The 20,723-nt window shown below is 45.6% G+C and overlaps 1 protein-coding gene across 1 annotated transcript in view; it reads right to left on the reverse strand.

Annotated features, from left to right (window-relative positions):
- Positions 1-17,252, reverse strand: part of CSTF3 (cleavage stimulation factor subunit 3) — a 74,851-nt gene extending 57,599 nt beyond the window's left edge. The window contains exon 1 of the mRNA XM_040980061.1: positions 17,048-17,252. Coding sequence (XP_040835995.1) covers positions 17,048-17,074 — 27 coding nt within the window. The 5' untranslated portion in view covers positions 17,075-17,252. The remainder of the gene's footprint in view (positions 1-17,047) is intronic.
- Between the last annotated feature and the right edge of the window lie 3,471 nt (positions 17,253-20,723).

Raw genomic sequence — 20,723 nt, forward strand, 5'->3', positions numbered from 1 at the left:
TAACTACTTTTGCATTCAATTTGCTTGAAAATATCTTAAAATAAATACTAAAAATCACTCTGTACATCCATGAGAATAAACTCGAGTAAAAAGAAGGAGAGCTGGTGCTGTGGCAAAACGGTTACCTCACCGCCTATCAACATCAAAATCCCATATGGGTGCCAGTTCCAGTTGCGGCAGCTTCCCTTCTGACCCAACTCCCTGCTTCGGAAAGCAGAAGAGGAAGGCCCAGGTGTTTGGGTCCCTGCACCCACATAGGAGACTGGAGGAAGCTTCTGGCTCCATTGCAGCCATCTGAACCTAAAGATGGAAGCTAGATCTTTCTTAATCTTTGTAACTTTGCCTTCCAGATAATCTTTAAAAAGCAAAAACCACAAAAAACACAACATTTATTATGCAATGTGTGAACTCAAAAATCCTTTAAGTCTAGACATCCGTAGGGATCCTGGACTAACTCTGAGGAAGGCTACTGTTAGCACACTGACTGTGAGCCAGAAAAATAAGAAACAAAAGCATAAAATTCATTTTAATGTAAAAATTTCTAAGCCATAATTCACAAGTAGTTGTATATGTAGAAAATATAATCTGCAATAAGAGATTTAAACACTTAAATGGTCAGAGTGGTCATTTTAGTGATGAGTAATGAAAGTGAAAGTGATCACTCTTTCAGTATTTTCAATTATGTAGTAAAACAGCAGTGTTATTTATTGTACAAATTTGATCTTAAAAAAATGAAAAAATTTAAAAAAAAATGGGCAAAGTGACCTGGCACAATAGCCTAGTGGCTAAATCTTTGCCTTGCAACTGCCAGGATCCCATATGGATGTCGGCTTGTGTCCTAGCTGCTTTACTTCCCATCCACCTTCCTGCTGTGGACTGGGAAAGCTGTAGAGGATGGCCTAAATCCACCAGGATTCTGTGCCAAAATAGGAGGCGCAGAAGCTACTGGCTCAGCTACAGCCATTGCAGCTACATGGGGAATGACCCAGTGGAAGGAAGGTGTTTCTCTCAGTAAATACGCCTTCCCAATAAAAAATAAATCTTAAAAGGGGTGAGGTGGTGGGGGCCTGGTGTGGCAGCCTAAAAGCCTTTAGCAGTCCTAGCCATGCATGTGCCAGGATCCCACATGGGCGATGGCTCGTATCCCAGAAGCCCCGTTTCCCATTCAGCTCCCTGCTTGTGGTCTGGAAAAGCAGTCGAGGATGACCCAAAGCCTTGGGACCCTGTACCCTCAAGAGAATCCAGAAGAAGCTCCAGGCTCCTGGCTTCAGATTGGCTCAGCTCTGGTTATTATGGCCAACTGGAGAGTGAATCAGCAGACAGAAGATCTTTCTGACCCTCCTCTTCACTGTATATCTGACTTTACAATAAACACATCTTTAATTGAAAAAAAAAAAAGTGTAAAACAGTAGCTAGTACCTCAGCCACAAGCAAAAGTATTATTTCTAAACTTGTTCAGAATACTTTGCTATACCACAAAAAGAAAGTAATGAACATGTAAGAAAGATATGCGTTAATTTATAGTTTTGCTTTGCTATTCATTCAGAGCTCTTTGTAATCTATGTGTAATTTACGAACTAATGAGATTCAAGGACACAGAGGCAGAGAAGGGAATATTGCTCTTTATTTTAACTTCTTCTTTTAATGTTCTGCTTATGGCCTGTGATAGCAGCAAAAAATGATCTAAGTCATTGGGCCCCTGCACCTGTGTGGAAAATCCAGAAGTTACAGGTTGCTGACTTCAGACAGGCTCAGTTTTGGATGTTGCAGCCATTTGGAGAGAGATGGAAGCTCTTTATCTCCTTCACTCTGTAATCTTGAATAAAAAGAATTTTAAGTCTTCTAAGAGAAGCAAAACTATCCAGAAGAAATAAACTCTTTCCCTTACAATAAATTAGCTTGGGCCACTGATATGTATCCAAGAATATGTATACTTATGTATACTTATGAGTTGGAAAAACACGCCTTAAGACTACAATAGGGGCTAGTGCTGCAGTACAGTGGGTATGCAGCTAGTTGGGACTCTCATATCCTCTGCAGCACTGGGTCCCCCCATCCTGTTTAGTTCCTGGTATTGCTCAGCAAATGATGGGGTAAGTATTTGCCATCACGTCAGAGCCCAGAGTTCAGGCCTCCCTGCTTCAAGCTGGCTCATTCCTAGCTATGGTGGGCATCTGGGGAGTGAACAACCAGACAGGAAACTCCCTGTGTCACTTTCAAGTAAGTAAAAGTATTCAAAAACTGTAATCTGAATCCAAATTATGCCATTTTACTAACACACAAGAGCATCATGTCAAAGGGAAAAGAGGTTTATACAGGACTACTGGCTCTAAGTACATATTACAACAGAACTGGTTTGATAAAGGTAGCAAACCAATCATCAGACTCACAGGGCTTGAATATACAGATATGTAGAAAACCAGCAACTAATAGCACATGAGAACACGGTGGACCGTGCAAAGGATATTAGAGTAACTATAAAATTGAACATTATCAAAGATACGAAATTTCCATTTTACTCTATCAAAAGAAATTTTAGATTAGACTTAAACATTAAAAACAAAAACACAAGAACTAGAGGAAAATATGTAATGCCTTTACATGCTAAAAACATTAAAGAAGTCTTAAGAGTAAACTTTAAAAACAGGTAAGTTTACATTAATACACGAGAAAATCAAAGTCAAAGGACAGTGTAGGGCTAGCATGGTGGCACAGCTGGCTAACCTTTCCCAACTGCAGCACTGGCATACCCTCTCTCTATGACTCTTTGAAGTAAAAGAAAGAAATCTCTTTTTTTGGAAAGATTAATTTTAAACTTTCATTGGAAAGGCAGATTTACAAAGAGAAAGAGACAGAAAGATCTTCCATCTGCTGGTTCACTTCCCAAGTAGCCGCAACGGCCAGAGCTGAGCTGAGCTGAGCTGAGCTGAAGCCAGGAGCTTCCTCCAGGTCTCCCACACTAGTGTTAGGCGCCCACAGCTTTGGGTCGTCTTCTGCTGCTTTCCCAGGCCACAAGGAGGGAGCTGGATGTTAAGTGGAGCAGCCAAGTCAAGAACTGGCACCCATATGGGATCCTGGCGCATGCAAGGTGAGGATTTAGCCACTAGGTTAGTGTACTGGGCCCAAAAATAAATTAAAAAAAAAAAATAAACAAACAAGAAGAAGAAAAGAAGTGCACAGGCACTAGTGCAGAAATAGCAAGTTATGCCACTGCTGGAGGCCCGTTTGATTCTTGGTTGTCCCACTCTGGATCCAGTTCCCTGTTAATGACCTGGAAGCAAAAGATTACCCAAATGTCTGGGCCCCTACACCCATGTGGGAGACCAGGAAGAAGCTCCTGCTCCTGGCAGCAGACAAGCCCAGCTCCAGGTGCTGAACTCAACGAGGGAGGGAACTAGCTGACAGAAGATCTGTCCTTTTTTCTCTGTAACTCTGCCTTTCAAATTGAATAATAAAAATAAATCTTTACAAAGTATAAACTGTAAAATAGAGATGAAATGTTTGCAACATTGCACTGACAAGAGTATGTTGGTTGGTATTCAACTGTTGCTCGGTGTAAGCAGTAGCACCCACCAAAACTTAATACACAAGGGTCCGGCATGGTAGCGTAATGGTTAAAGTCCTCGCCTTGAGCACACCAGTTCTGATCCCAATCCCAGCAGCTCCACTTCCCTTCCAGCTCCCTGCCTGTGGCCTGGGAAGGCAGCTGAGACGGCCCAAGGCCTTGGGACCCTGCACTCACATGGGAGACCCAGAAAGAAGTTCCTGGCTCCTGGCTTCGGATCGGCACAGCTCCAGCTGTTGCGGCCACTTGGGGAGTGAATCATTGAACGGAAGATCATCTTCTCTGTCCTCCTCCTCTCTGTAATCTGCCTTTCCAATAAAATAAATAAATCTTTAAAAAAAAAACCTACACATGAGATCAAAGATATGAACTGAAAGGAGCCAGACTGCAGCTCCAAGACTGGAAAACCTTTTCTAAAGATTTATTTATTGATTGATTTGAAAGACCACAGCTGGTCTCCCAGGAGTACAGCAGGGACCAACTAGTTCTGCCATCACCTGTTGTTTTCCTAGGGGCATTAGATGGGAGGTTAGATAGCAAGTGGGACAACCACACTGATCAGGACTAGCAGCTTACCCCGCTGCACCACAATGCCATATAAAAGGAACAATTACACATATTATGGAATTTGTAGTCAAGAAAAATAAGGCAGTACAGGAAGCAACACGGTACAAACTCCATTAATCTTAGGTTACAAAAGTAAAGGTGGGGCCAGTTGCGTGGCATAGCACATTAAGCCCCTGCCTAGTGCTGGCTGCTCCTCTTCTGACGCAGCTCCCTGTTAATGTGCTTGGAAAGCAGCACAAGACTGCCCAAGTCCCGGGGCCTCACCACCTACAGGGCAGGTCCAGAAGAAGCTAGTGGCTCCTGCCTTAGAGCAGCCAGCTCTCACCACTGTAGCCTTTCAGGGAGTGAGTCTAGGGATGGGCGATCTGTCTCTCCTGTTTCTAAGTGTGTCTTTCAAAGAAAAATAAATAAATCTTTAAAAAAAATATAAAAAGTGAAGGAGACACACAAACCACCAACTCACTTTACACTGTATACTCACCTAATGTTTTAATTTTTAATATTTGTTTAATGTTTACAATGTACCAGATACTGTTAAAGGGTTCCTGTACTATTATAAGATAAAACTTGACTCAAAGGGCTTTTTATTCCCATGTATTTTTTTAAAATCTACTTAGGTATTTATTTGGAAGGCAGACACACAAAGAAAAATAGGTAAAAGTCTGTTGTTTGGTTCACTCCCTAAATGTATGCAATAGCTGAGGCTCAGTCATGCCCAAACCAAGGGCCAGGACCTCCTTCCTGGTCTCCCACCTGAGGCAGGGCTGGAGTATGCTGCCAATGTGCTGTTCCCAAGGCACAAAAACAGGGAGCTGAGTCAGAAGCGAGGTAACAGGATGTGAAGCATTTTTCCAATACACGATTTGGTATTTCAAGGGATAGCTTAGTTCACTACATGACACCCAGCATCAAAGGGCATATTTGGGGGAAAAAAAAGTTTTAAGGTAAACTACAGCTTCAGATTCTGAAAATACCAATTATAAAATAATGCCAATTTAAGAAGTAAAACTGGGCCAGGCGGTGTGGCCTAATGGCTAAAGTCCTCGCCTTGGATGACCTGGGATCCCATATGGGCACCGGTTCTAATCCCGGCAGCTCCACTTCCCATCCAGCTCCCTGCTTGTGGCCTGGGAAAGCAGCAGTCGAGAAAGGCCCAAAGCCCTGTGATCCTGCACTCGCGTGGGAGACCTGGAAGAAGTTCCTGGCTCCTGGCTTCAGATTGGCATAGCATCAGCCCGTTGCGCTCACTTAGGGAGGGAATCATCGGGTAGAAGATCTTCCTCTCTGTATATCTGACTTTCCAATAAATAAATAAATCTTAAAAAAAAAAAAAAAGGCAGTAAAACTGGGCCCTGGCACAATGGCTCAATGCTAAATTCTCACATTGCAAACACAAAGATCCCATATGGTTGCTGATTCATGTCCTGACTGCTCCACTTTCCTTCCAGCTCCCTGCTTGTGGCCTGGGAAAGCAGTAGAGGACGTCCCAAAGCCTTGGGACCCTGCACCTGGTGTGGGAGACCAGGAAGAAGGTCCTGACTCCTAGCTTCAGATCAGCTCAGCTCCTGCTGCAGTCATTTGGAGTGAACCAGCAATGGAAGGTCTGTCTCTCCTTAACTCAGTAAATCTGACCTGCCTTTCCAAAAGAACTAAAACTGACGCGAGGACTAAAGAATAGAGAAGATACTTAGCCTAGTAGTTCCAACACCTGCATTCCACACTGGCATGCCTAAGTTAAATTCCAGCTTCCCACCAAGGCAGACACCGCCGGGGCAGAGACGGCTCAAGTAACTGGGTCCCCCAACTCTTGAGGCAGACTGGTTTCTCAGCACTGGGCTTCAGTTCTCCCTACCTGCCTGAGCTATGAACATATGGGTAGTGGATCAGAAGATGGGAAGGCTCTGTCTCTCAAAATAAATAATTCTGCTTTGCAAAGTCAAGGGTATCTTCTGGAACTCAAGACCTACTTGTTAAAAATGCATCTGTCAGATTAGGTAATGCTTACCAAATTATGTGTAGAATAACAGGAAAATTGAGAAGATCTGACCAAGCAAAATCACAGCCAAACAGATAAAATGCCTCTTTAGTAAACAGGTCATCCCACGTGTCTTTACTGCTTCTCAACCCTGGCAGTGCAGCAGAACACTAACCTGGGAGCAGAGGTCACGCAAAGCTTCACTTTACTTCGACTAAACCTGGAAGGCTGGGAACAACTGTGCCTGTCAGTATTGCAAGCTCTTTCTGGTGCCACAGAAACCTTCTGCTAAGGAAGTCCTTCCTCAAAATAATGTATTAATATATACAGGATAAACAGATTCCAAAGAAATGTAATTTTACTAAATAGCATTATCAAAGTATTTCCAAAAACATTTTATGGAGATACATACTTATCAAACAACAAGTTCTAGCAGTCAATTCAGCAGTATTAACAATATTCTGAACATTGACGTCAAAGTCACAGCTGCTGCTTGTTAATACTACTACTGCAGTTACTAGACATCAGTAATAAAAAAAAGTTCAGTCACAGTTGGATTGAACTATTCTTCCTCTATCCAATATGAAAACTCAAAAGCCCACATACATATACAAGGGGCATCATCAAAACTATCAGCAATACATGTAAATATTGTCCAGGGGCAAAGTGGTACTTATAGCACTAGAAGTACTATAAAGCAATATTTACAGGCAGTTCTCAACCGATACATTAACAATGAAAACCATCAACTTACTGAGAATACCCTGATAGTTATAGCCACATGGGTTCCTTGATAAGCCTTCTATCACCAAAGCTATGAAACACTTTGGTAGCCAAGGCAAAGAGTGCAGCTTTTTAGTCTCTGACCTGTTATCAAAGTGCTATGGGGCAAAATGGAATTTCCTAGTATCCACAAGAGAGACTGGGAGCTCTTAAGAAGTGGAGCTGTTGTTTCCTAAGCTTATTGACAGAGGAAACATAGGTCATTGTAAGAAAATTTTGGAGAGTGGGCATCGTGGCACAGTGCATTAAGCTGCTGCTTGAATCCTTCCACCCCCGATACTCTAAGTGCCTGGCCAATGTCTGGGTTACACTGACCCACTTTTTAAAAAAAAGACTTATTCATTATTTTTATTGGAAAGGAAGATATACAGAAAGGAGGAGAGACAGAGAGATCTTCCATCTGATGGTTCACTCCCCCAGTGATTGCAATGGCCAGAGCTGAGTCAATCTAAAGTCAGGAGCCAGGAGCTCTTCTGGGTCTCCCACATGGGTGCAGGGCCCTAAGCTTTGGGTCGTCCTCAACTGCATTCCCAGGCCACAAGCAGCAAGCTGCATGAGAAGCGGGGCCACCAGGATTAGAAATAGCGACCATATGTGATCCTGGGGCGTGCAAGGCGAGGACCTTAACCACTGCACTATCGCATCAGGCCCTACACTGCCCTTTTGACCCAGTTCCCTGATAATGTGGCTCCAGGGAAAGATAACATGAAAAAAACAGAGGATTTTTTCCCTCACTACCTTGATTGCTACCACTTGTGTGCCCTAGAAGGAGTCACTGGGACCTGGTTTCAGGCTGGCCTAACCTAGCCTACTGCATCTGAAGAGTGAAACAAAAGATGGAAAACACTCACTCGGCCTTTCAAATAAAGAGAGACATCTTTAAGAAAGGACCTCTGTAGGGCAGGAATTCAGCACAGCAATGGGGACACCCAAATCCTATGCGAGAAGGCTGGTTCAATTGCCTGGCCCAGGTTCCTACTAATGTACACCCTGGAAACAAGCATGATAGTTGAAGTACTTGGTCTCCAGTCATTCAAGTGGGACAGGAGCACCCAGATGGGTGGAGTTCAGTCTGGCCCAATTCTGGCTTTTGAAAGCAATTATGGAGCAAACCAGCAGAAGACCTCTCCATCTCTCTCTACCTTTCAAATAAAATGAAAATAAACTTATTTTTTAAAAAAATTAACCAAATGTCACAAAGACAGACACAGAGCACACAGCAATATCTTGCATCATCTGGTTCACTCCTCAGGGGACCCAACAGCAAAAGCAGAGACAGGCAAAGCAGCCAGGAGCCTGGAATTCTATGTGGGTGCCCAATGTGGCTGGAAGGGACCCAAGCACTTAGGTGATCTTTCACTGCTTTCTAAGGCACAGTAGCAGAGAGCGGGATTGGAAGTGGAGCAACCTGCACTGGAACCTACACAGCATGGGATACTGGGGGCCACGAGTAGCAGCTCAACCCACTACACCATGACACTGGCCCAAATGGTGCTGGCCTGCCCTGCAATGCCAAATCCCCATATTGGATCCAGTTTGAGTACTTGATGTTTCACTTCCAACCCAACCCCCCCCCCAGTTAACAGCCGGGAATGGCAGCAGAAGATGGTCTAAGTATTTGGAGCCACTGTCTCCCACATGGGAGATCTGGAAAAAGCTCCTGGCTCTGGTTTGTCCCAGCCCCGGTGTTGTAGCATTTAGAGTGCAGACCAGCAGACAGAAGATCTCTCTGCCTCATCTTCTCTCTAGCTCTTTCAAACAAATAAGTAAATAAAATATAAAGTTACTACAATTAACACTGATACTTTATAAAAATAATATTATGTGCAAACATGCAGTGGCCACCTGCAATGGCCTGAGACTATGATTCTCTTTGGACAAAGCAAAAGAACAGCTGTCTCACTCCAGTATATTTCAACACATTATGGTCAAGAAACAATCAGAGGCTGGCATGTACTACATTACAAGCTGGCAGTTCCAACATTAAGTATCCCATACTAAGTCCCAGGCTTCTGGGCACTCCCTGCTCATATGTCTGGAAAAGGAGAAGATGGCTCAAGTACTTGGCTGGGCCTGGCTCAAGCCCAGCCCTATCCACGGAGGTCAGTTGGCGACTGAATCAACAGATGAAGATCTTCGTTTCTCCTTTTATCAGTTTGCCTTCCAAATCAATACCTCTCTCTCATGCAGGTACTTTTTCCTCCAGGTATTCCAAACCATCTGCAGGGTCCTAAGGCTTTGGGTCATCCTTTGCTGCTTTCCCACGCTGTAAGCAGGGAGTGGGAAGGGAAGTGGGGCAGTCAAGATGTGAACTGGCACCATATGGGGATGTGCAAGGTGAGGAATTAGCCACTAGGCTACTGCTCTGGGCCCTCAAACAAATCTCTTATTAAAAAAAGGATATACTAGGACCCAGCCTGGTAGACTATTGCCTAAAGTCCTTACCTTGCTTGTGCCAGAATCCCATATGGGCATTAATTCGTATCCTAGCTCCCTGCTTGTGGCATGGGAAAGCAGTCAAGGACAGCCCAAAGCCTTGGGACCCTGCAACCATGTGGGAGACCCAGAAGGTCCTGGTTCCTGCTTTGGATCAACTCAGCAACAGCCATTGCAGCTGCCTGGGGAGTGAATCAGTGGACAGAAGATCTTCCTCTCTGTCTCTCCTCCTCTCTGTATATCTGACTTTGTAATAAAAAACAAATATATCTTTAATAATAATAATAATAAAGATCAAGTCAGGGTCTGGTGCACTGGCCTAGCAGCTAAAGTCCTCGCCTTGAACGCACCAGGATCCCATATGGGTTCCAGTTCTGATCCCGGCAACCTGCTTCCCATCCAGCTCCCTGCTTGTGGCCTGGCAGAGCAGTCGAGGATGGCCCAAAAAGCCTTGGGACTCTGCACCCGCATGGGAAACCTGGAAGAAGCGCCTAGCTCCTGGCTTAGGACTGGTACAACTCTGGCCAGTGTGGTCACTTGGGGAGTGAACCATCAGTTGGAAGATCTTCCCCTCTGTTTCCTCCTCCTCTCTTTCTCTCTCTATATATGACTTTGCAATAAAAATAAATAAATCTTAAAAAAAACAGGGGAGGGGGAGATAAACAATTTGGTACATCAGTTCACACATCTCTTATTGGAAGTCCTGGCTTTGATCTCTACTCCAATTCTGCTACCTTTGGAGGTAGCAGCAGCAGCTCGAGGAGTTGAGTCCTTGTCACAACACGTGAAACACAGACTAAGCTTTGGCTTGTACCCAGCCTAACCCTGGCTAAAGGGGCAACTGAGGAGTGAACCAACATCATCTCTGCTTTCCAAATAAAATAAATGAAGTAACTTAAGAATAAATCAGGGATGGAGGAAGCCCTATGCCTGCAAATGAAAATGGAAAATGAGAAATAAATTAAAAAGAAAGAATAAATTGTGGCTGGTTCCAAGGAACAGTAATCCCATGCAGGGAACTGGTTCTAGTCCCAGCTGCTCCACTTCCAAGCCAGCTCCCTGCCAACTGCCTGGAAAAGCAGAAGAGGCCCAAGTCCTTGAACCCCATAGCCATGTGGGAAACCCAAAAGCCACTCCAGGCTCCTGACTTCAGTCTGGCCCAACTCTAGCCACTGCAGCCACCTGGGGAGTGAACCAGCAGATGGAAGATCTCTCTGCCTTTCAAATAAAAATAAATTTCTAAAAAATGCAATATGAGGGACGGGAAGGAAAGGTTAACAAAACAATTTTGCTAAAAAAGAGATAAAATAACTGGAATTAAGGAATTCCCTGTCCAATGAAAATAGTATTATTTCTGAGTCTCCTTCCCTTGCCAAGTCCTCCACACGTCCCCCTGACTGCAAGCGTGGCAATGTGGTCACCTCTGAACCGCTTGTACTCACTGGCAGTTACCCAACCAAATCACCCAAGGGCCAACACCACGGGTGGTCCCCTCCGGCTCTGCCAGTCTGGAGCTGTCCTGCTCCCAGCACCCAACACTGACAAATATAGAATATATATTTTTCATACTTTATCTTTCCAAATCCATTTTCGCTTAAAGAAAACAGATTCACAGCCCTGAGCTTCACTTTTTGCTAAGAACTACTGAAATTTCTTACTTCTAAAAAATTATTTTTATTTCAAAGGCAGAATTACACAGAGAAAAACAAACAGAGATCTTCCATCTGCTCACTCCCCAAACAGCCCCAAAGGTCAGCCAGTCTGAAGCCAGGAGCTTCTTCTATGTCTCCCATGGGAACACAAAAGCACAAGAACTTGGGCCAACCTCTGCTGCTTCTCCAGGCACACTAGTACAGAGCTGGACTGCAAGTGGAGCAGTCGTGACTCAAAGTGGTGTCCGTATGGGGAAAAAGCACTGCAGATGGAGGCTTAACTTACTATGCCACAGCATGGGCCTCTAGTTGCTCTTCTTTGGATTTTATGAACTCATTTTGGTTTTCAGAATGAAAATAACTTTCTCTCCATGTAACCGCAATGGCCAGAGCCGAACCAATCCGAAGCCAGAATCCAGGAGCTTCTTCTGGGTCTCCCACATGGGCGCAGGGTCCCAAAGCTTAGGACTGTCCTTGAATGCTGTCCCAGGCCACAAGCAGGGCCACTGGGACTAGAACTGACACCCATATGGCATCCGACGTGTGCAAGGATCATAGGCTACCATGCCGGACTCAGAATGAAAATCGCTATTCTGATATTTTAAGCATTCCCAATTCTAGAACAAGCTATATATTCTCTATATGAGTGAAATATTACAAAACGGTATATTAAATGAAATTTCAGGAGCATAAAGGTTTACATCATATTTCTCTTACCCAGAAAACATTCAACAGTGTTAATTACTTATGTACCTGGTGTATGTTTTTAAAGAACTTATACTACATGTAGCCTACATGCCACCTTAATCCATTCATTCTCCAAATATCAGTAGTGTCAAAATAGTGGTTTCTGGGTTTTTAAGGCACAAAGCTGAATAAAGCAATTTCTTCCAAGCAAGCAGTTCAAAACCTAATGGAGGAATACTGCTGGGGTAGGGCAGAAGGGGAAATGGGATGAACAAAGAATAAGATCAAAGGCTGAACCAGGCAGCACAGCTATATATACAAAATAAAAACACAGCCAGGGGCCTGCGCAGGGGTTCACCTGGCTAATCCTCCACCTGCGGGCACCTGCATCCCCTATCAACCTCCTGGGTCCTCCAGGTCGCAGTCGGCTTCCTGCTCTGGCAGTGGTGGACGGCCCAAAGCCTTGGAACCCTGCACCCGCATGGGAGGTCTGAGGGGGATCCTGTCTTCTGGCTTTCCATCTACTACACTCCAGCCAATTTGGCTACCTGGGGAGTGAACCAGCAGATGAAAGATCTTTCTCTGTCTCCTTTCCTCAAATCTTTGTCTCTCTTCTCTTTGCTTCTGCCGTAACACACACAGCATCGCCATATTTTTTTTTTAATTTTCTTTTTATTGAAAAGGCCAATCTACAGAGGAAACATAAATATCCTTGTCTGATGATTCACTCCCCAAGTGGCCACAATGGCCAGAGCTGAGCTGATCTGAAGCCAGGAGCCTCTTCCAGGTCTCCCACACAGGTACAGGATCCCAAGGGTTTGGGACCATAAGCAGGGAGCTGGAAGGGAAGCAGAGGAGCCAGGATACAAACCAGTGCCCAACATGGGATCCTGGCAGATGCAAAGTGAGGACTTTAACCATTAGGCTACTGCATCGGGCCCAGAGCCATAATTCTACAAAAAAAAAGAGATGTGTTTGCTGTGGGTGGGAAAATATTAGCAGTCTCATCACCATTAAATTAACATAAGCACTAAACAAGGAGTGTCAACATCCCTGAATCCTAATCAAACACTTCCAACAACGCTCAGTGCACACTGAACTTCCTTATGTGTATGTGTGTGTATATGTGTGCGTGAGAATGAAAATGTTTTAGCAGTTATTTTTCTTGTTTACAACCACTTTCTTCTTTCAGAAGACTACAGTACTAAGAGAAAAACGGCCATCCATTGTTTGGTAACAAATCTAATACATCATCAGGTTTATCCTACCTGTGAGAGCTTTGTGCTAAAGCGACCTACACTTAGTATGCTGCAGGATTTGCTCTACCCCAGCCCTTGGCATCACTCCAAAGTAAATCCTGACTCAGGGCACTTTCCATTTTGTGATTAGCCTGTAGTTTTTCATCTTTTTCTCATCACTTCTAACCACCTCAAGCACTCTTTTCCTCCAAATGTTCACTGACGTGTTTTATACATCAAGCAAAATAAGTGCATATTTTAAATGTCACTCTTCAAGGTTTCATTTAATCATTGCTTCACTTGAGTTATACAATGTTCTGGATCAGCTTCACTTCGCAAGTGAAGACCTGAGGGAAAAAACACTGACCATAAACTGAAGATCTACAACATACTTATATCATTCTCTTTTTCTTGCATGTTTGAAAAGCATCACTAAAAAGTTATGGAAAGGACTCCTTGTCTGTAGTTTGATATCAAAAGATGTCTTCTGTGGACAGCACAGTGGAGTAGCAGGCAGATGTAGTTTGTGTCACTGGCATTACAGATACCAGTTCAAGTCCCAGCTGTTCTACTTCCAGTCCAGCTCCCCATTAATGCACCTGGGAAAGTGGTGGAGGGTGGTCTGATTCCTTGGGCTCCTGCACCCATGAGGCACACACTGATCAAATCTCTGTCTCTCTTTTTCAAATGAATAAAATAATAAATAAATCTTTGTTTTGTAAAATGTCTCTCAGAAGCTAGTGTGAGAGCACAGCACGTGAAGCTGCGCCCCGGAAAGCCACATGCCGTATTAGACACAAAGGTCTGCTCTACTCCTGGTCCAGATCCCTGCTACTGTGCTTAGCAAGGCTGCATCCTTACCATCCATGTGACAGACTGGGATGCAGTTCCAGGTTCCTGGATTCAACCTGGAGAAGAAGAGTGAACCCCCGCATAGATCACTATTTCTCCTTCTCTGTATAACTGCTTTTTACATAAATAAAACCTTAATTTTTTAAAAAAGCCAATAACTTAAAATAATTATGGGGGCTGACACTGTGGCTTATCAGATTAAGTCACAGCCTATAATGTTGGCATCACATATGGGTAACAGTTCAAATCCAGGATGTTCCACTTCCAATCCAGCTCCCTGCTAATGTGCCTAGGAAGGTTGCAAAAGTTGGGTCACCTTGTGTCTCTGCCACCCACGTGGGAGCCCTGGATGAGGTTCTGAGCAACTGCCCCAGCCTCGGCGGCAGCAGTCACTTCCAAAATAATCAGCAGATGAGAGAACAGCCTTCGGCTTTATGTTTCAGAGAAAATAAGTAAACTTAATATATACACATACATATAAAGCCTACCCACTAAAAGAATAAAAGAGAAACTGCCAATCATTTGAACTGTCTTTTAAATTGAAGGAAAAAAAAAGGTAAGGGAGACCTAGGAGAAACCCCCCGACTCCTGGGTTCAGTTTGGCCCAGCCCAGGCCAGTGAGCCACCTGGGGAGTGAACCAACAGATGTAACATCTCTCTCTCCTTCTTTCTGTAATTCTGTTTTCAAACAGAAATAAAAATTTTTTACAAAGGTTGAAATAAAATGATCTTCCTTTATAAAGTATAAGTCATAAGGATAGAACAGATTTTTAAGGTTTTTTTTTTATATGAAAGGCAGACTTACAGAGGGAGAAAATGGAAGGAGGGAGGAAGGAGAGAATTTCACTCCCAAGAGGGATGCCACAGCCAGAGCCGAGTGAATCTGCAGCCAGGAGCTTTCTATTGACCCCCAGGCGGGTGCAGGCCTACTTTCCCAGGGAGCTGAACTGGAAATGCAGCAGCCAGGACACGAGTTGTTGCCTGTATGGGACACCAATGCTCACCATTCTGGCCCTAGAGTTTTTTCAAAAAAACACAATTTGCCAACTCTACTATAATAAACAACTTAAGAAAAGGATTCTCAATTGATAGTAAAGTAACCAGGTGAAAATATGAAAGAGCAAGATATCCATTAACAGATTACCAACCACAAAGAGGAAAGACTACACAATGAGGAGACCCAGCAGTCCTCACCCTCATCAAGGGAAAACTGAACCATCACTCCAGAAGTGCCTTTTGCTACAACAAGGAAGGTATTCTGTCTGAAAATATTAAATAACCTTCAAAGCTCTATGAACCTATGAATGAAGAAAAGCTAAATGACATACACCACCACCACCAAAAAAAAAAAAAAAAAAGCCAAAGAAAAAGACATCTAGAAATGATAAATTCTACAAGACAACTGTCCTAGACTCTTAAGCAGATGTTATCCCAGGAGAAGCAGAGGAAATGGGGCTACTCAACAAGCAACAATCAAATGATTTAATTTGTGAACCTAGATTCTATTCTTGGGACAACTGGGGCAATCTGAATATGAATGAGCGAGATTTAGGAATACTTAAGAATTGAAATTCCAATTTACTTTCCAATAAACCTGAGTGGAGATAACAGGCTAGGGCCAGCCTGCTGCAGCAGGTAAGCCACTGTGGGCTGCTGATCCAGCACCCTGCTAATCCACCTGGGGAGGCAGCACAGGATGGTTGGGTGACTCACTGCACCCAAGTGGATGACCAGGAGCTCTTGACTTCCACCTGACAGAGCCCTGGCTGCTGCTATCACCTATCAGCAGAGAAGACTTCTCCTCTTTTCCTGTGTTCACTCTGCCTTTCAAATAAAATAAAATAATCCCTGCCCCTCAAAAGCACTACACTTGTAAAATATTCAAGGGACCAACACAGTGGCATAGCAAGCAAATCCTCCGCTTGCTAGTCCCAGCAGTCCATTTGGGCACAGGTTCCTGTCCTGGCTGCTCCACTTCCCACCTGGTGGCCTGGGAGAGCAGAGGAGGACGGCCCAAAGCCTTGGGAGCCTGCACCCACATGGGAGACCTTCATTACAGCCACTTGGGGAGTGAACCAGCGGACAGAAGAGCTCTCCCTCTGTAAAATCTGCCTTTTCAATAAAAACAAATCTTTTCTTTTTTAAAAATCACAAGATCATGGCAACATTTATTTTACTGGATCCTTTGAACACTACCATTCCATGTTCAGATGACAAAGTACTGGCTCGTGAAAATGTTGACTAAAATACAGTTTGGATATAATATTGTTTGCATTCCTGTCCCTTGTAAACACTATCAACACTTCCTGACATGAGCCCTGAAGCCAACACAAGCCAAGCCAAATGCTCTCTCCATCCTGCAGCTCGGTCACAGCCAAGCCATCCGCCGGGAAGGCTCCTCTTCTGCCTCATCTCTGCTGACCTCCAACAACGGCTTCCGTGTTCCAAGACACTGAGAAACAAACCTCCAAGTGCGTTCGTTGCTATGGCAGTAGGAGACCCTGCAGGCCAGCGAGCCTCCATTTTAAAAGTGTATTTATCTAAGCGTACCAGGACGTAGATCGAAAATCAAATTTAATGACTTCTCCCACAAAATGTTTGCTGTTTCGATCAGAAACAAAAGACAACAGAAACGTGACATTCTCCTAGAAGCCTGAAACGTCACTCCTCTCTATTAGTAGAAACAGATGCTTCTGTACACGGTGACCGAAACAGGCGTCTTGTTTTCCTTTTACTTGTAGCTGAAGGAAACGTGGCTAGAGGCGAGAGGGGGCAGGCGGCGAGGCAGCCTCCCAATGCCCCAGACCCCAGGCATCGCCAGCGGCGTCCTGCGCTCCCCAAAGCCTCTATTTCTGCACTTTAGTTTGGTCTCCTAATTCCTTCTCAAACTAGCTCTCCGTAACTGGCTACAGGGTGGCGCTGGGAACGTCCAGTGTTTCGGAAACGACACAAACACGTTTAAATCATCCATCCCTACTAAGTCCCCAAATAGCAAAACGGTCTCGAAGGCAAGCGACCCATCCCGCGTGTCCCTGTACGTCTAAGCAGGACGAGACAACCTCTCGGCTATTGTCTGCACCAAACGCTGCTTCGTGCTAACGCCTCAGAACCACAGCTCAACAGGCTCCGTCAGATGCTGCTCCACATGCCCGCTGGCCTCCTGGCCCGCGTACCCCGGCTTCACGAGGCGCTGCCCCGCTTCCCTGCCTCGGCCGAGCAGAGCTGGGGCGCTTGGACCCCCGGACGTGGAGAGAAGCGGTCGCCACGAGGCCCCACCGCTCTCCTTCCTCACCTGTTCCGCGGCGGCGTCACCAGACATGGCCTCAGCTGACGAAGACGCAGGAATCAGGCAGCGACACGAAGCTACAAAGGAAAACTTGTACTAAAAACCACCCCCAAACCAGTAAAGTTACCCCGGGCCCCGAGGAGCCAGTCCGCCAGCAGGAATCGCCACCGCCCACTCAGATATGAATTAAAATGGCTGCGCCCCTGCCGGCCGAAGAGGTGGGGGGTGTGTGGCTTCGGTATTACTTCCGGGGCCAAAGGGTGGAGCTAAAATTGTAACTCGCCGGTTATCTGGGGCGCGCAGGCGCAGACATCCCGGGGTGGGGGCGTGGCCTTGTGCATTCGCTGACGTCAGGTCCCTGGCTTGGGAAAGACTGGTCCTGAACTGGCTCAAACCGGCTGGGAGGCGGGAATCTAGCTTGGCGGATCCTGGCGCGGTGTTTGCTCCGGTTGCTCCGGAGAACTCAGCCCGTCAGCTCAGTTCAGGGAAAGCGGTCGTCTGGGCTACCTAGGGCCGAGCGTGTGAGGACCCCGCCGGCGCCTTGCAGGCCTCGCCCGACGCTCTTGGCTTGTCCAGGCGGCGGGAGGAACAGACCCGGGCCCGTGTTGCTTTTCACTCACCGTCTACTATCGTGCGGTGTGTGACGCCCGAGTTTTCCTCCCACCGACTCCCTGTGGCCCCTTGTCTGCACAGTGGGGCTACAGGCTAGCCCCGAAAGCGGGGCGCCCTTCTCTCCAGAGGCTTCCAGGGGAATTTTAACTGCTCAGAGCCTCCTTCCTCGTCTGCACGTGGGAATAGTAATAGCAACTTAAGTCAGCTGCTACATAAAACATTTGAAACAGAAACTCGCACGCCTCATTCAAGGATCCTTTGGACTCCTCTCCTGCTCCCAGCGCTCTGTGTGCTGTGCCCCAGGCGGCAGGTTGCTACTGACACAGGTAAAGAAAGAATAAGGGTTCCTATTATATCAAAACCTGCAGGAAATGGGTTTAAGATTCGGAGACCCCCCCCCCCGCCTGGGTCAGGCTCAGACCGGTTTAGCCGGCCAATACTGATCTGAACAGCTCACTGTTTACACATTATATTATGCTACACTGACAAGTCAAACGTACCACACGTGGCAGCTGCCAGGGCAGGAAACAGAATCTTTCAAATGTGTTTGCAGGGCCAGGCCTGTGGTTCAGCAGGTAAGCTGCCTTTGGGAGGCTGACACCCCTTGTGAGTCAGGGGCTCTCACGTGGGTAGCAGGAACCCAAACATGTCAGCTTCGGCCACTTTCCTGAGAACGTTAGCGGGGAGCTGAGTCAGAAGTGGTGCAGCTGGGATTCGAACCAAGGCTCCATAAAGGATGCAAACAGTGGCTTCACTTACTCCCCACAACTCCCGCCCCTCCATTGGTTTCCAGCCTTGATGTTGCCGTGTCTCGGATGTAAATTTTCTTTTTTAAGTTTGAGAGCGTGAGCAGTTGGGTGTGCTGGTAGACAGATAGGTGAGGTCTCTGGAATGAAGGGGCAGAGACCCTGGAAGAGTGGACACGAGGTTTCTCTCCAGAGGCTGCTTTCAGCAAGACAACATGGCTGAGCCCAGCCCTCTGAGGAATTTCTAGTTTTATCATGTGAATATTAAAGTGAGATTCCTAATCCCATCCTTGCGCTGTTGAGCATGAGCAGGCTAGACAGGATGATAAATCCGAGCCCCTAGGGCTTTTGTCTCTGCCCTGTGATGGTTAGCTGTTATTCTGCTCCCCCAAATTGTGCTGAAAAGCTTCCAAGTGGCAGCTTTCTCTGGGAACTTCTCCCTGGGAACGCCACTCCTGGTTGCTGAAGCCAGGGGTTTCTTATTTTCAATAAATCTGCTTAACCCTATGTCTTGCCCGTAACAACAGCATTTCATCAAAAATTGAATTATAAATTAAGCTTATTTTGGAGCTAATTTTAAAAAAAATGGGAGGGGGCGGGCTGCACAATGGCGCAGCTGGCTAATCCTCACCTTGCAAGCACTGGAATCACACCAGAGCAGCAGTTTGTGTCCCGGCTACTCTAGTTCCCATCCAGCTTCCTTGGAAAGCAGCAGAAGATGGCCCAAAGAAAGTGGTGGGACCCTGCACCCACAGGGAAGACCTGGAAGAAGTTCCTGACTCCTAGCTTTGGATTGGGAAGACTTTGACAATTGTGGCCATTTGGAGAGTGAACTGACAGATGGAAGATCTTTCTTTCCTTCTCTCTCTAAATCTGCTTTTCCAATATAAATAAATAAATCTTTTGAAAAAATGGTGGTTGTTATTTGAGACAGAGAAAAAGAGGTTTCCACTTGCTGGTATACTACCCAGATGCCCAGAAGAGCCTGGCTTGAGCTAGAATGAAGCCAGAAAGCAGGCAGTCACTCCAAGTCTCCTGCATGGATGGCAAGACCCAACCGACCGAGGCACCTCTGCCTCCTAGAGTCTGCATCGTCAGGAACCTGGAATGGGAGCTGGAGGCAAGACTCCACCCCAAATCTTGGACTAGATACAAGGACGTCCTAAACTGCATCTTAAACTTTAGATAAACATGTATTCTCACTCTCCCAACATACTTCCATTCATTCAATATCGATACCCATTTTTAGAAGTTTCCAATTGGGCCCAGAACAATGGTTCAATGGCTAAATCCTCACCTTGCAAGCACCAGGATCCCTTGTGGGCGATAGATTGTGTCCTGGCTGCTCCACTTCTCATCCAGCTCACTGTTTGTGGCCTGGGAAAGCAGTCGAGGATGGCCCAAAGCCTTGGGACCCTGCACCCTGTGTAGGAGACCTGGAGGAAGTTCCTGGCTCCTGATCAGCACAGCACCAGCGATTGTGCTCACTTGGAGAGTGAATCATCGGACTGAAGATCTTCCTCTCTGTCTCTCCTCCTCTCTGTATATCTGACTTTGTAATAAAAAATAAATAAATCTTAAAAAATAAAATAATTTTTAAAGTTTTATTTATATTTTAAATATATATCTTTTTTATTAATTACATTGCATTATGTGACACAGTTTCATAGGCTCAAGGGATTCCCCAACCCAAGATAAAATAAATAGGAGAGAGAACAGATCATTGGGTTTAGTAAGAGGTTCGTTGGTGACCTTGACCCCAGCAGTTTCAAAGGAGTGGTAAGGTTAAATCCCTGGTGGGTTAGGTTTAAGAAAGAATAGGAGGCTAGTACTGTGGCACAGCAAGCTAAACCTCTGTGTGGGAGACCTGGAAGAAGCTCCTGGTTCCTGGCTTCAGACTGGACCACCTCTGGCTGTTGTGACTGGGGACTGAACTAGCAGATGGAGGAACTCTGTTTCTCATTTTTTCTTTGTAACCATGCCTTTCAAATAAAACTTTTTAATATATATATAGTTTATTATTATTATTTTTCAGACAGAAAAGCTTATTTACGAAAGGGCCGGGTAAGCAGGGAAGGGGAAAGGACCTCCGGAGAGAAAGCCGGGAGGTGGGGAAGGAGAGAGAGATCAAAGGTTTAAGGAAGTCTCTTGGGATTTTAGGCATTCCCTGACCTCGCCTTGTTGGGCAGGAAACCCACAGGTAAGATGTTCCCCATTGGTGGTCTCTTAATCCATTAGGAAATGGGTGGGCAATACTGGTGCCGCCCACCTGAAGGTGTGGCCAAAACCTCAGCAGGCGTGATGGTCTCAGACCTCCCTCTTGA

The sequence above is a fragment of the Ochotona curzoniae genome, unplaced genomic scaffold, assembly GCF_017591425.1.
Source record: "Ochotona curzoniae isolate NIBS_2020 unplaced genomic scaffold, NIBS_Ocur_1.0 contig_3432, whole genome shotgun sequence".
NCBI classification, from domain to species: domain Eukaryota; kingdom Metazoa; phylum Chordata; class Mammalia; order Lagomorpha; family Ochotonidae; genus Ochotona; species Ochotona curzoniae.